Here is a 13415-nt window from a genome sequence, read left to right as displayed (position 1 = left end):
GTATTATCCCCATGCAGCATCAATTATTTTTTCACAATTTTACCCTTTTATCTCTCTTTACCAATACATGGCTCTTAATTACTACTCCTAGTAATTATTACTTCTCTCTTTGCTTTTGGCCTAGTAAAACAGCACCATTTAATACTCTAGTGAGAGAAAACATGAGTGAATTGGATAATTAATGAGGGTACAAAAGGAAAGTAGTGTATAGATTTAAACAATAAAAAACTTTTCTTAATTGGCGTGTAAAATCAGTTATAAAAAAAGGGAGGGAGTATAATATAAGCACGCAGTTACTATTGTATATCTAGAGTTCTGGTGTGAACACGTGAATTTTGTCAAAGCAAAGTTAGTACTAGGCCACTAGCTCGTCATTACCGTTCCTGTGGTCCTTAAAATTGTACTCCTAACGAAAACGCAGCATTTCCCATCATTGATCCATTGATGTGATTGTCGTCGTCTCTGTTAATGACATGATGAAATCAACTGATCGCACATGCATTTCTCCTAGCTATATATCAACGTAGCCTTATCCATTCCCCAAAAGAGGGGAAAAAGATAAAGAAAATCAATCTACTTAAAAAAAATTTTCGTAATCTATTGTTGATAGTACTTCATCAGTATTGTTCGAGTTTAAATCAGGATTAATTTGCATGATTTGTCTCATATTTCTTTAAACATATTAATTGCGTAAATAGTAGTATAAGGATTATGTGAGAAATTTTGTGTTTGGATTGCAATTTTCTAAAAAAAATTACTACGTTTTTCGTAGACATATTTTCCAATCACCTTTTGACCTTACACGTATCAAATATTTGCAGTAATTATTCTACAAAAAGTTCAGAAAAATGCAATCCAAACAAAGCTAAATTTCTTTAAGATCTTCAAACTTGACTAGTTGATCTTATTCTCCTAAGGGCATTTAGGCTAATTTCTGTGCTTAAAGGATATCTTTCCAATTCAAATCAACTTTGAAGGAAAATATTTAATGGCCAAGAAACAACGAATATGAACTCTTGTAATAATTTGGTGGCAACATAGATAAATACTACATGGGATGGGAGAGCTTGACGTTGGCTTTGTCATGCAACATACTATATTACTAGTAAAGTATGATAGTGTTTGTTTCTAATTGTATCTCGGAATCCACTTTTGGAGAGCCCATGTGATGCACATGCAACTCTCTAATCGCTGCTTAGTGCCAAATGTGGAAAAGCATTTCAACTAAACCGCAGGTTGGATGTGTTAAATAGATGGAAATTAGATGAATGCTTAATTATTGTCCGGTTTGGATTGCTCAATTTTTTTGAAATTTTCTTAGAAATATATATTGTAACGATTTGATTTATGTGAGATTAAAAAAAATAATTAAAAACTATATTCATAAAAACCGTAGAAAAAGGGTCTCATTAACATGCATATTCAGTAGAAATTGAATTTACGAATTTGTCAATTGTGAGTTGATGAACAAAAAGGAAAAAAAAAACAAATTCTTTTGTTATATGTACTCATGAAATAGAAAGTGCTACACAAAACAAAACCAAGAATAATTAATGATGGTAGAATTGATGAAGCAGGAGTAGTTTCTACTTCGTGGATCATGGGAATTTACGAGTCCTATTCTCGACCGACCCAAATGCATTTAATTTCAACTCCCAAGCGGATAATGCATAAATTTATCGTACGAGGTCGGCCCTACACGCTCTAAGCTTAAGACTATGTTTGCATATTGTCTTTTTTAATAAAATTTTTTTAATATTTTTCATAAATATATTTTTTTAATTATTTTTTTATCTCACGTACATCAAATCGTTATAATATATATTTCTAAAAAAATTTCAAAAAATAGAGCAATCCGAATAGAAATCTTTTTTTTTCACTATTCCTAATTTGCCAAAAATAGAGCATGTCCAAAGATGAGTTTTTTTTTTTTAATTTTTTTAATCCAAGTTTGTATTGATAAGAGAGGCTAAGAGCATTGTGTGACTGCAATTCAAGTACAAGCAAAATGGAAAGGAAGAAACATCTTTCTTTCTTTCTTTTTTTAATGGATATATTGAACAAATCTAAGAAAATAATCAAACATAAATCCTGAAAAACAAATAAAGATTTCAGCAATCCTACTTGAGATGTCAAAAGAAAGAAAGAAAGAAAAGACCAATCAAAAAGAAAAAGAACAAAGAATCAATCCTATGAAGTGCACACTCTGTTATTAGCTCTACATCAAACTTCAATTGGTTTTCATCAATTGACTTTACCTTGGAAATTATTTGAACTAAAAGTCTAAAACAATAGAATGGCTAGCATGTCTTTTCCCAAGTATAGTACCACCACTGCCTACGGTATATGCCCAGGTTCCAAAATTCAGTGAGCCTTTCGCTGCCACAAAGCATAGGATTTTTGTTGGCTTATTAGTACGGAAATTTTTACATGGATGAAATTATTTGCACATGTTTCCACGCTGTTTCTCTCTCCCTCCCCCTCCCCCTCTCCCTCTCCCTCTCCCAACTTGTACAAATACAAGTACAGCCATTTTTCAAAGATCTCTCTTAGAAGAGTAAAAAGATCTAAGCGCTATTGAATCAATTCTCTCCGAAAAAGACTATAACTTGACTACACTTTTACAAAGTTGGGCTCTTGTTCTCCCCATTGTTAAACAAACATTAGAGATCATCGCCAAAATTTTCCCTTTTTAGTTGAAACTTTGAAGATACTCTTGGTCTCCATCTATCTCATCAAATACGCTGCTTCCAAGAATCTTTTTTTTTTTTTTTTTTTCATCTACAAAATCTCGAGTTTATATTTTGACGAAAACCCAGTAAAAGTTCCCACATTTACCCTCACAGGAGTTAGTTATTTAACTGTTTCTTGGATTTATGTTAAGGGGTTCTTCCCATCTTTTTTGTTTGGCTAATTGTTTTTTTTCAGCTCTAGAGTCTCACTGGAGTTTTAACTTGAGTGTATTTTGGCTAATTATTTCTTGGTTTTTCTTAAATTGACTGTTTATTTTCTTCTGCAATTGTTTTGATCCAACCCCGAAAAAAGAAGGGATCTTTTGCTTAAGGCTTTGCTTGGAAGTCAATCTTTGCGGTTGTCATCTGATCTACGCTTTGCTTAGTGATTCTATTTAGTTGTTGTTTGATGCTTGGCTGCTGAAATATGCAGGCTGATCAGCGGAAAAAGGTATTGCCCCTTCTTTTGCAATCAAATTTTATGTTTATTTCTGGTTATATTTTCTATATGTACGGATATTTACTAAATGCTTATGCTATAAGATCTATTTCTTTATCCAGAGCAATAAAATCTCCAAGAATCTGTTTTATTCAATGTACATATCTGAGAGATTTAATTATACTGGTGTGGAATGTGGAGAAGATCTTAAACATAGAGGATTTGCTTGATGCTTTTTTTTCTTTATCAATACTATACAGTTTTGTGACAGAAGATGAAACAGTTTTGAGAGTGCAGCCCCTGCTTATGATTTCTTCAAATTGGGAGTCATTTTGTAGTATTTTTCACTCTAGGATTGCGTTGATAAGATTTTTGTGGCTTTGAATGATAGAACAAATTGGAAAGTAGCTGTAGGTTGTTCTACTTTTTTGGCCCATTTCATTTGCTAGACATTTTTGCTCTTGTCACCTTAGATCACAGAACAATTGACATGTGTATCGGTGTATTACTGACTAGAAATGAAATTCCAAGTGTACGGTGTAATGCAACTTGCTATTTATACTTTATAGTTACCCTCCTTACTTTGTAGCACAAACAATACAAAAATTGGGGTTCCATCCCTCTGAATACCTCAATTAGAGAGTTTAGTAGGGTTCTTGTCATCCTCAGGCACCTGCCACCCTCGACTTATTACTATTGAAATTGTTTATATGGTAAGTTGCATTCTATTTTCACTTTTTTGTTCCTTAAGCTTGCAGTGGAAGAATTCAATAAAATTCTAAAATCTCAGTTATATTTTTGCCTGATTTGGGAGTGCAATTGCTAAAATTGTTTTCTTTTTAATGCCTTATAAAAAGTGGGTAGTGTGTGTTCCAATGCTAGGAAATTTGTAATTGAGATGCATATGGCATCAAATATCTAACATTTCACCATTGGTTGACAAATGATCCTGGTAAAATGACTCCTCACGAGGAACACTATTTGAGAAATAATTAAGGCCCATGGTGGATGGTGGCGGAGGGAGGGCTAGGGGGATTCGAAAGGGCTTTGCTTTTTTTAAGTTTTCAATACTTCTAAAAGTGCTTTGGTAGTCAACTAGTATTTCGAACTATCTGAACCTTTTAACTTGTAAAATACCTGTTTCTTTAAGTACTATATAATTTTGGCTTGATAATGATGGTGGATGTTTTGCTTCTTCTGTATAGGACTTCTAAGCTGCAAGTTTTAGGGATTTTAGTTAACAATTATTTTAAATTTGAATTTGGAATTTGATAGATGCTAATTTTTCTTTTCGACGTATACTGTTCAGTTGTATCATATGATGTCAATGACACGGTATGTTAAATTTTCATGATGCAGGCATCTATAGATGTAGATTTCTTTACAGAATATGGTGAGGGTAGCAGATACAAGATAGAGGAAGTGATTGGTAAGGGTAGTTATGGTGTTGTATGCTCTGCTTATGATACACATCTTGGAGAAAAAGTTGCAATAAAAAAGATAAATGACATCTTTGAGCATGTCTCCGATGCCACACGTATCCTTCGTGAGATAAAGCTTCTTAGGCTTCTTCGTCATCCGGATATTGTTGAAATTAAACATATCTTGCTACCTCCATCTAGAAGGGAATTCAAAGACATATATGTGGTATTTGAACTTATGGAATCTGATCTACATCAGGTCATCAAGGCAAATGATGATCTGACGCCAGAACATTACCAATTCTTCCTATACCAACTTCTTCGGGGCTTGAAGTATATACACACAGGTAATATTTGGTTTAGCAAAGCAACTTTAATGTCTATCTTTGGGTTTTTGGACAAAACCACAAATTTACAGTATTAAAGAAGCTAGGCTTTTCACTTAGCTAAGTTACGTACATGGTAAGGCTACAGGACCATTTCCAGATCTGATAATCATAGTTCTTTGATGCAGCTAATGTCTTCCATCGTGATTTGAAACCTAAGAACATCTTAGCTAATGCTGACTGTAAGCTCAAGATATGTGACTTTGGTCTAGCCAGAGTGGCATTCAATGATACTCCTACTGCGATATTCTGGACAGTAAGTTCTTGCTTATTCCTTTTGGTGATATCTTTGCCCACTGGACTAGTGCTTTATAAGAACTGCATTAGGCATTTAGAATTTGTATCTTTTTTATCTTTTTTTTTCTATTTTTATTTTTATTTTTATTTTGTTTTTATTTTTATATTTTTTTGGTGCTTTTAGGATTATGTTGCAACGAGATGGTATAGAGCTCCTGAATTGTGTGGATCCTTCTTCTCCAAGGTGCAAATTTCTGAATTTTAAACTTCATATTGCTTGATCTGAGTCAATGTTAAGTACCTCTGGAACTCTGTACCCATACACATGTTCTAACAAACGTTTATCATCAACCTTTTACCAGTACACGCCGGCTATTGATATATGGAGCATCGGTTGCATATTTGCAGAACTTTTGACTGGAAAACCTTTATTTCCAGGAAAAAATGTAGTTCATCAATTGGACCTGATGACTGATCTACTCGGAACACCATCTTCTGAAGCCATTGCTAGGGTCTGTTTGCTGTGATTTTTTTCTTGTATACGCAAAATTGTACTGTTAATTTTTTTAATCTTTATATTTTATTTACCTTCTGCTCACAGATAAGAAATGAAAAGGCCAGGAGATACTTAAGTAGCATGAGAAAGAAAAAACCAGTTCCTTTCTCCCATAAGTTCCCAAATGCAGACCCCCTTGCTCTTCGTTTGTTGGAAAGGATGCTTGCTTTTGATCCCAAAGATCGGCCTAATGCAGAAGAGGTACACCTTATCTGTTAGTGTGTTGTTTCAAGTCTTGGCAAGTCAATATGTCTCCAGCTTCTTAAAGTGCATATTGCATGCAAGCCATCAGGCTCTTGCAGATCCATATTTCAGGAACTTGGCCAAAGTTGAGAGAGAACCTTCAGCTCAGCCTGTCTCAAAAATGGAATTTGAATTTGAAAGACGTAGAATAACAAAAGAAGATGTAAGAGAATTAATTTACCGGGAGATTCTTGAATATCATCCGAAGATGTTGAAAGAGTATTTAGAGGGAACAGAACCAACAAACTTCATGTATCCGAGGTACTATATTCAAAACTAAATCTCTTGTACGGTTTTGCTGTTGAATACCTGTTTGTTTGCATTTAAGAGGATATTTGAAACATCTTGCAACATTCTTGCACACTTCATTTTACTGCTTCCTGACCTCCCTTTTAGTTCTTCTCTTTGTTCAATAAACCTGAGAGCTATGCATGTTTCAACATAAGTATTTTAAGTTCAGTGCTTGAAAATACATTTTATTCTATGCAGGAATATGTAAAAAATGGAAATATTTGCTTATAATGATCGCACCATTCTGAACCTGTTATTCTTTATTTGTGTTTCAAATTTGTCTTTTTAAGTGAGTACTGCTTGTCTGTTTCAAAATTAGATGACTGCACGTATGCTGTTTGACTGCTCCGGCATGAATTTATGCTAGTTCAGATCATGAAGATGTTTAGTCTGGTGCATTTGGCACATTGAGTAGTACTTTCATTGGTTTGCATTCAATGTTTTGGTTTAAGTGGCCCAAAAAGGTTGGTCGGATGAGAAAAGCAATATTATTTATGACTCTCATGCTTGCTGTATTGCTATTTATGGATCCAATGTATTTCACTTTTTCCTAGTACGAAAGTTTGAATTTGTGTCTCATACTCATTCATGTATCTATTCTTTTGAAGTTTATCTATGGTCCATGTCATTGTTTAATGGGAGAACGCAAGTGTCCCATAGGATATCTGTGTGACTCAACTTGAGACTCAAAGGGTTATTCTCTTGTTTACAATTTTTTTTTCCTATGAAATAGTCCTAAACCATCCCAGGGACATTTTCTTACCTATATTTATTAGATTGATGGATTTTTCTATCATTTTGTTCCAGTGCTGTTGATAAATTCAAGAAGCAATTTGCTTATCTTGAGGAGCGCTATGGGAATGGTGGAGCTGCTGCTCCTCCTGAAAGGCAGCAAGCTTCATCCTTACCAAGGTAGCTTCTGGCATATTTCTTGTGATCCTTTTACTCGGCTTTCAAGCTTTTCTTTGAGTTACCAGATTTATTTTTTCTGCTTCTATGGGGAACTAAAACTTGCTTTGGTTGCAGGCCCTGTGTTTTGTACTCGGATAACTCAACACAGAATGCAGCAGAAGTTGCAAATGATCTCTCGAAATTCTGCATAAAAGAAGTTGAGAAGTCAAATACGGACAGAATTTCTGGGATCCCTATGTCAAGACTTCCTTTGCAAGTGCCTCCGAGCATTCAAGGTTTGTCCATGCCTTATGAGGACAAACAGACTTTTAAAATGCTTTCCCATATTACTAGTGAAATTTCTTTGACGAAGCGCTATGTTGATATGCTTCAAACATGTTGCGGTTCCCCCATTTACGAAAGCAATTAACTCATTTCCCCTTTTTCATTTCACTTGGAGAATTGTAACTAGGCTCATACTTTTGCTTAAAGGTGGGAAGAGGTGAGGTGTTTAGCATTTGTTTCAGGGTTTAACATTTGTTAGCCACTTTTTGAATTCACCATGGGTCCTGCATGAAGACATACAAGAACCAAGATATCTACCACCAACAAAAAAAAAAAAAAAGGTTATCTGTGTTGGTCAAACTTTTTCCTGAAGAACAAAAGTGCCTTTTCTTTCGAGCAGAGAGATTAATTAGAACGCATTTACCTATATGGTGCTCTGTTTTAGGATTTTAAACATATACACAGTGTCTATGTTTCTAACATTCATGCATGTCAATTCTCAAGGTATCAGCACATTAAGATTCTTGTATGCCAGCCTGAATCTTTGTGGTTTTCACAGCAGGTGCTGCTAGACCTGGGAAAGTTGTTGGTTCAGTGTTGCGTTACAACAATTGTGGGGCTGCAGCAGCAGCTGCAGAGGCTATTGAGCAGCGAAGAATGGCTAGGAATTCTGCCGTTCCAAATCAATATGGTGTTTCTGCCTCTTCATATCCTAAGAGGCATCCATCCTATAAAAGTGATAAAGAAGAAAGTATTGAAGGACCTAACCCGTTGCAGCCTAAACCTGAGCAGTATATGGCGAGGAAAGTAGCTGCTGCTCAAGTTGGATCTGGAAGTCAGTGGTATTGATCTTCACATGAACTTTGGCAGACTGTTACTTCCCAGATTAAGCAAGCGCTTTGATGGATGATCCATCTTGATATACCATGACTGCTCTATATGATTTGTGGTTTGTTGTATAATTGGGACAGGGTGATTTGACAGAACTAGAAGCGCTCTTGAGAAGTTGAGAGTGTGTAACTCTTACATCGTCCATATGTGGTAAAGACTACTTTCTTTTAACAGCACTGATTTTGGGTGTAAAGAGGCAGGCATTTACTCGTTTCTACAACTGCTATTCTGATGAAGAGGGCATGTGGATGTTCGAACGAGAGCAATCTCCTTTCACTAATTGTTCTGTTCTTTTTCCTTAGTGATATCAGTTGTAAACTCCTTACATGATCTGTTACATCAGGACTACTGGTTTTGTGTCAATGAACCATTCTGTACTAAGAAATAAGTCTGTTTGGCCAACCCCATTTGGTATACAAGCCAAAAGTAGAGTAGCAAGAACTTTTACTTCTGCATCTCTGTGTTACTTACTGTTGAATCAATGGATAGGCTGCATACAATCAGAATCTACTGCTCAGTGATGGCAGTTCGATCTGTAAGGTCGTGCACTTGGTGGACAATCTAACCGTAAATTAACTAGATTCTTTAACTTCAAAAATTGAAAAAGCCATAAATGATTAGAACAAAAAGAACAGCCAAAAAGAATAATCCGACACAAAAGTAAATTTACGAGCAGAATTCATTTGTTAGTTTCCATTTTAATAGAGGAAAAAAAGAGCAAAATGGACAAAAGAGGCCAAGCGCCGCCACCCCCGCGCCCCCCCAAAAAAAAAACTAAAAAAAAGTGTGTAGAGGAGACAAACCCTAAATCTAGGATCCCATTAACGTCTAGACTGTCAACAAATTCTCTCAAATTGGCGGCAAAAATCTGTTACAGTTGTTCCCCGTACCCAACAATACCTATTCTTTGTTCCGATATTTCCTCATCTAATACCTCAATTCTCACACACAAGTACACAGTGTTTCTCTATAAACTCAAACCAAACTCAAATCGATGCTGGTAAGAAGGCTGTGCACATCTTTAGCCAAATTCAACAACAACCCATTTTTCCTCAGTCGAAAATTCATCAACCCTTTTGCTGAATTCCCCTCGAGCCCAGCATTCCTCACCTCCCCAAAAACTCTACAATTCACCTCCCACAGGCCAGTTTTACCGGCCCGGTGCTTCTTTTCTGCAAATTCACCAATGGGTGATGCTAGAAGACCTGCGGTAGTCCCCATACCATGCCCAGAAACTGCAGACCGGGCTGAGCTGTATCGGGCTTTGGAGGCCTCATTAGGATCCCCATTCAGCTCTGAGCCGCTGGTGCCTAATCCTAATCCTTTGGTGATTGTGATCAGTGGACCAAGTGGGGTTGGTAAAGATGCAGTTATCAAAAGGTTGAGGGAAGTTAGGGAAAGTATACATTTTGTTGTTACTGCAACGAGCCGGGCAATGAGGCCTGGTGAAATTGATGGCAAAGATTATTTTTTTGTGAGTAAAGAGGAGTTCTTGAAAATGATTGCGCAAGACGAGCTATTGGAATATGCGTTGGTGTATGGTGATTATAAGGGTATCCCAAAACAGCAGATTAGGGAACATATGGCTAAAGGGAGTGATATTGTATTGAGAGTCGATATACAAGGGGCCGCAACGTTGAGAAATATTTTGGGGAAGTCTGCTGTGTTCATCTTCTTGGTTGCTGAGAGTGAGGAGGCATTGGTGAAAAGGTTGATTGATAGGAAGACTGAGACTAAGGAGACCTTGCTTGTTAGAATTGCCACGGCCAAGGAGGAAATCAAGCATTTGAGCAATTTTGATTATGTGGTGGTGAATAAGGAAGGGGAATTGGATGGAACGGTTAAGTTGGTTGAGTCAATTATTGATGCAGAGAAGGCTAAAGTGAATCAAAGGAATATAGTCATTTAGTGCTGGAATGGTCTTCTCAATCGATTAGGTAAATTATGAAAATTTGATTCATTGGTTGTCAAAGCTAGAATGTTATGTTTATGGTATTGTCTCTTTTCTACAGTGAAACAATTTTTGTAGCTACAGTTGAGGCACTTCTCCTTTTTTCAAGTTAATGCAATGTTAGGTCCACTGTCAGTGAATTCTTGTCACCGTCTTTCAGCTTGAATACTTGGTACTCTCAGTGGTTTGGTGTTCATTCAATAAAACTGCGTGAGTTTAGATTTTTTCTTCAGTTTGTGGAGTGCTTAGGATTCAGTTTTATTCATAGCCCAATCTCAATACCTTCTGCAAAGTCTTCTTCAATAGAAATACTGGCTTGCTTAGGTCGAGTAAGTAACTGATGCTATTTTGGAGCCATTACTGTCTTTTTTTTTATTTTTAAGATATGGGTTTTACACAAAGATTCGTTTTCACAAATTTCAGTGTGTCCTCATGGTTTTTGGCATTGATCTTGTAGATGAGCTGAGGCATTGCATATATTTTATGAGAGAGAATGCAAAAGCAATGATCAGAAGTAACTGCATATGGATAATTCCTCCTGAAAGCCTGCTTAGCCAAAATGAAAATTGGGAAAAAAGTGGAAATATGCCCAAGTCAGCTAGTTAATCTTGAGTTATCGAGGGTTTAATTTCTTTCTATTCATAATTATAGGAAGTGAACTAAAGGCAGTGCAAGCATCTGGTTGTCATTGATATGTTGATAATGTTTAACCTTCTTTTTCCTCTTTCTGACAGTTATGTCCTTGCTGATTATTCTTTTTGAGTAATTGGTTCTTTAATTGGAGAGTTTGTAGCAGCTAGCACTCCAGAAGTAGTCATGCAATCAATCTTTAAAGACTCAAGTAGCTCATTTTCAGTAATCCGTAGCAGTGGCAAACTTGTTTCAATGTTGTTTTACTGATTTATATCACTATGAATAATGCTAAGGTTTTGTTTCGCTAAGGCCGTCTTACTTGTTTATTTTACTTGTACCTCTAGAGCAAAGCTGTGTATTAACTTATATTGCTCAAACTAATACTTTGAGCAGGATTCTCTCATTTTTTTCTTATACGTATTTTGAGTGGTCATTTACATATTGGCATATGTTTTGAGACTTTGATCCAGGGAAAAATTTAAAGTTTCTGAACCTTAAAACTTCATGAATTGAGTTGTTCTTTCACTTTTTCTCTGTCATCATATGAATTGGAGAATCATATGACAAGGGGAAAATTTTTAGTATTTTTTGTCGTCATTTATGTTTTCTAGCATACATTTTGAGACTTTGATCCAGGAAAAATTGCTAAGTTTCTGAACCTTAAGGTTGAAACATTGATGAATTGAAGTGTTTGTGAATCAAGTTGTTCTTTCACTTTTTCCCTTTCTCGTCATATGAATTAGAGAGTAATCATTCATCAACCATGTATTTGAAGATCAATACTTCCCATGCTTTCTTACAGTTGTATGTTCTTGTAGGCGGCAAATGGTATCTGCTGAGTGGTGGTGTCGGATTACTGTTTAATGTATATTCTGACTGTTGTTGATTGGTGACTTCATGGATACATAGTTGCAGTAATTTTTTCCCCTGTGCCACACCATGAGAGCTGAAACATGAGAAAGGTGGATGGTTGCTGGTTATTTGCTTAACACATTCAAAGAAGTTTTTCTTTCCAAAAAAAAATAATAATAAATATAAAGTGCTGTGAAAATTTTTTTCTTTTTTCATGCTGAACCACTGATTATGACATTTGAAAGAAAATTATGCTCTCCCTTTGATAAAACACAGATCACCTCTCAGAACTAGTGCTGGTTTCTTGAAGTAGAATGAAAGAAAAAGAAAACTGGCAAAAGACCGCCTTGAGATTTCCTGAATGGAAAACTGGCGTAGATACATGTTGTGGATTGCTGAAGCTAAACCTGCAACTGAAATACTTTCTCCTTCGAATGAAACAGATGGTGTGGCGAAAATGTCTCGTCTTCTCTATTATCCATTACTTCTTCTTGTTACTTGTATCTTTATCCAGCTCTACACTTCACATTATTATTTGTCATGAGGACTTGGAGGCATTTACCATGGTAGTGGTGTTGCTACGCCACGCTCATCTTTGAGATAACTGCTGAAAGACCTGAGGTCGTTTGAGAAAATCTTCAGGTTTAGGTTTTGAATTGGAGGTGTTATACAAGAAATACACTATTGTATTTTGTACAAGCAGGGGTATAGCTTGTTCTGAGAACTTGTGGAATTTTGTGTTATAATTTTGCGTTAGTGTTTGAATCGTGCGAGTGAAAAGCAGAAGATGTGCAGATGTTTCGCTGTTGCTTCAGAGTAAATCAAGAACGTGTTGGAAGACATTGGACCAAAGAGTTTATACGGGAAAAACCAGAGACTTGCTTATTGTAGCCAATCAATCTTTTATGTATCTTATCGGGAAAAACTTCAGCTTTGGGCTCAAACATATCATCATTTCTATTAAGAATGTCTTCATATATAGCGTGACTTTCGGATGCAAGCAATCTTATGTTTGTTCAATAATGCAGCTTAATTATCGATCTTTTTCAGTCGAAGTCACATTCATAGGTTCGTAAATGTTTTTAACACTTTATCTACTGTCGTGATGTAGGGTCTTTGTTCTATTTCTATGGCCATGAATGTTTTATCAAGTCTCCTTGACTAGAGACAAACAAGCTGTCAGCTGCATGTTACATCCCACTGGGCAAAGCATTACACTACTAGACAGATTGGGGACCGATCAAGGCTCAAAATAGAACCCAAGGTTTCTGTACAAAACACCATTTCTGTTCAAAGCTAATTAGGGGTCGACTATCCAATTACGTTCTTCTGAAACTCTCTATCAATTTCAAGAATGGGAGAGACAGTAGTATATGTCACTAAAGAATCTTTTATAGGGGACCCAATCCGTGGTAATGTACAGATCATAAATATTCCTTTCTAACGTGTCACTACAATCCCATTTTGAGTGTTTCTTTATATATCTATATCTATATATATATATACAAAACAGAAAAAACAGCTTTCATGAGGTTAAGGTATCATTAGTTGTATAAGAAGAAGACTGCTTCCACGTCTGTGTTCTGTCATGGAACCACATAATCTAT

General features: G+C 35.9%; 2 protein-coding genes across 7 annotated transcripts; both read left to right on the top strand.

Moving 5' to 3' along the window:
• Positions 1–2437: 2437 nt before the first annotated feature.
• LOC113734057 (mitogen-activated protein kinase 15-like) lies at positions 2438–8774 on the top strand. Of its 2 annotated transcripts, none has more exons than XM_027260375.2 (10): positions 2438–3183; positions 4531–4939; positions 5107–5234; positions 5400–5459; positions 5578–5727; positions 5817–5972; positions 6064–6275; positions 7113–7217; positions 7332–7492; positions 8044–8774. In XM_027260375.2, exons 1-10 carry the CDS (start codon positions 3160–3162, stop codon positions 8328–8330), a joined length of 1692 nt encoding a protein of 563 aa, XP_027116176.2. In that variant the 5' UTR covers positions 2438–3159; the 3' UTR covers positions 8331–8774. The 2 variants fall into 2 exon arrangements, with proteins under 2 accessions (XP_027116176.2, XP_027116175.2); XM_027260374.2 differs by having other exon boundaries at positions 8041–8774.
• Positions 8775–9102: 328 nt separating this feature from the next.
• LOC113738190 (guanylate kinase 2, chloroplastic/mitochondrial-like) lies at positions 9103–12812 on the top strand. Of its 5 annotated transcripts, none has more exons than XM_072081796.1 (2): positions 9103–10309; positions 12252–12812. In XM_072081796.1, exon 1 carries the CDS (start codon positions 9367–9369, stop codon positions 10279–10281), a length of 915 nt encoding a protein of 304 aa, XP_071937897.1. In that variant the 5' UTR covers positions 9103–9366; the 3' UTR covers positions 10282–10309; positions 12252–12812. The 5 variants fall into 5 exon arrangements, 4 of the variants coding, with proteins under 4 accessions (XP_071937897.1, XP_071937896.1, XP_071937895.1 ...); XM_072081795.1 differs by having other exon boundaries at positions 12085–12812; XM_072081794.1 differs by having other exon boundaries at positions 11058–12812.
• The last annotated feature ends 603 nt before the right edge of the window (positions 12813–13415 follow it).

The sequence above is a fragment of the Coffea arabica genome, chromosome 3c (genome assembly GCF_036785885.1).
Source record: "Coffea arabica cultivar ET-39 chromosome 3c, Coffea Arabica ET-39 HiFi, whole genome shotgun sequence".
NCBI lineage: Eukaryota > Viridiplantae > Streptophyta > Magnoliopsida > Gentianales > Rubiaceae > Coffea > Coffea arabica.
The sequence above is the reverse complement of the archived record's forward strand: the minus strand, read 5'-3'. Positions and strand labels throughout refer to the sequence as shown.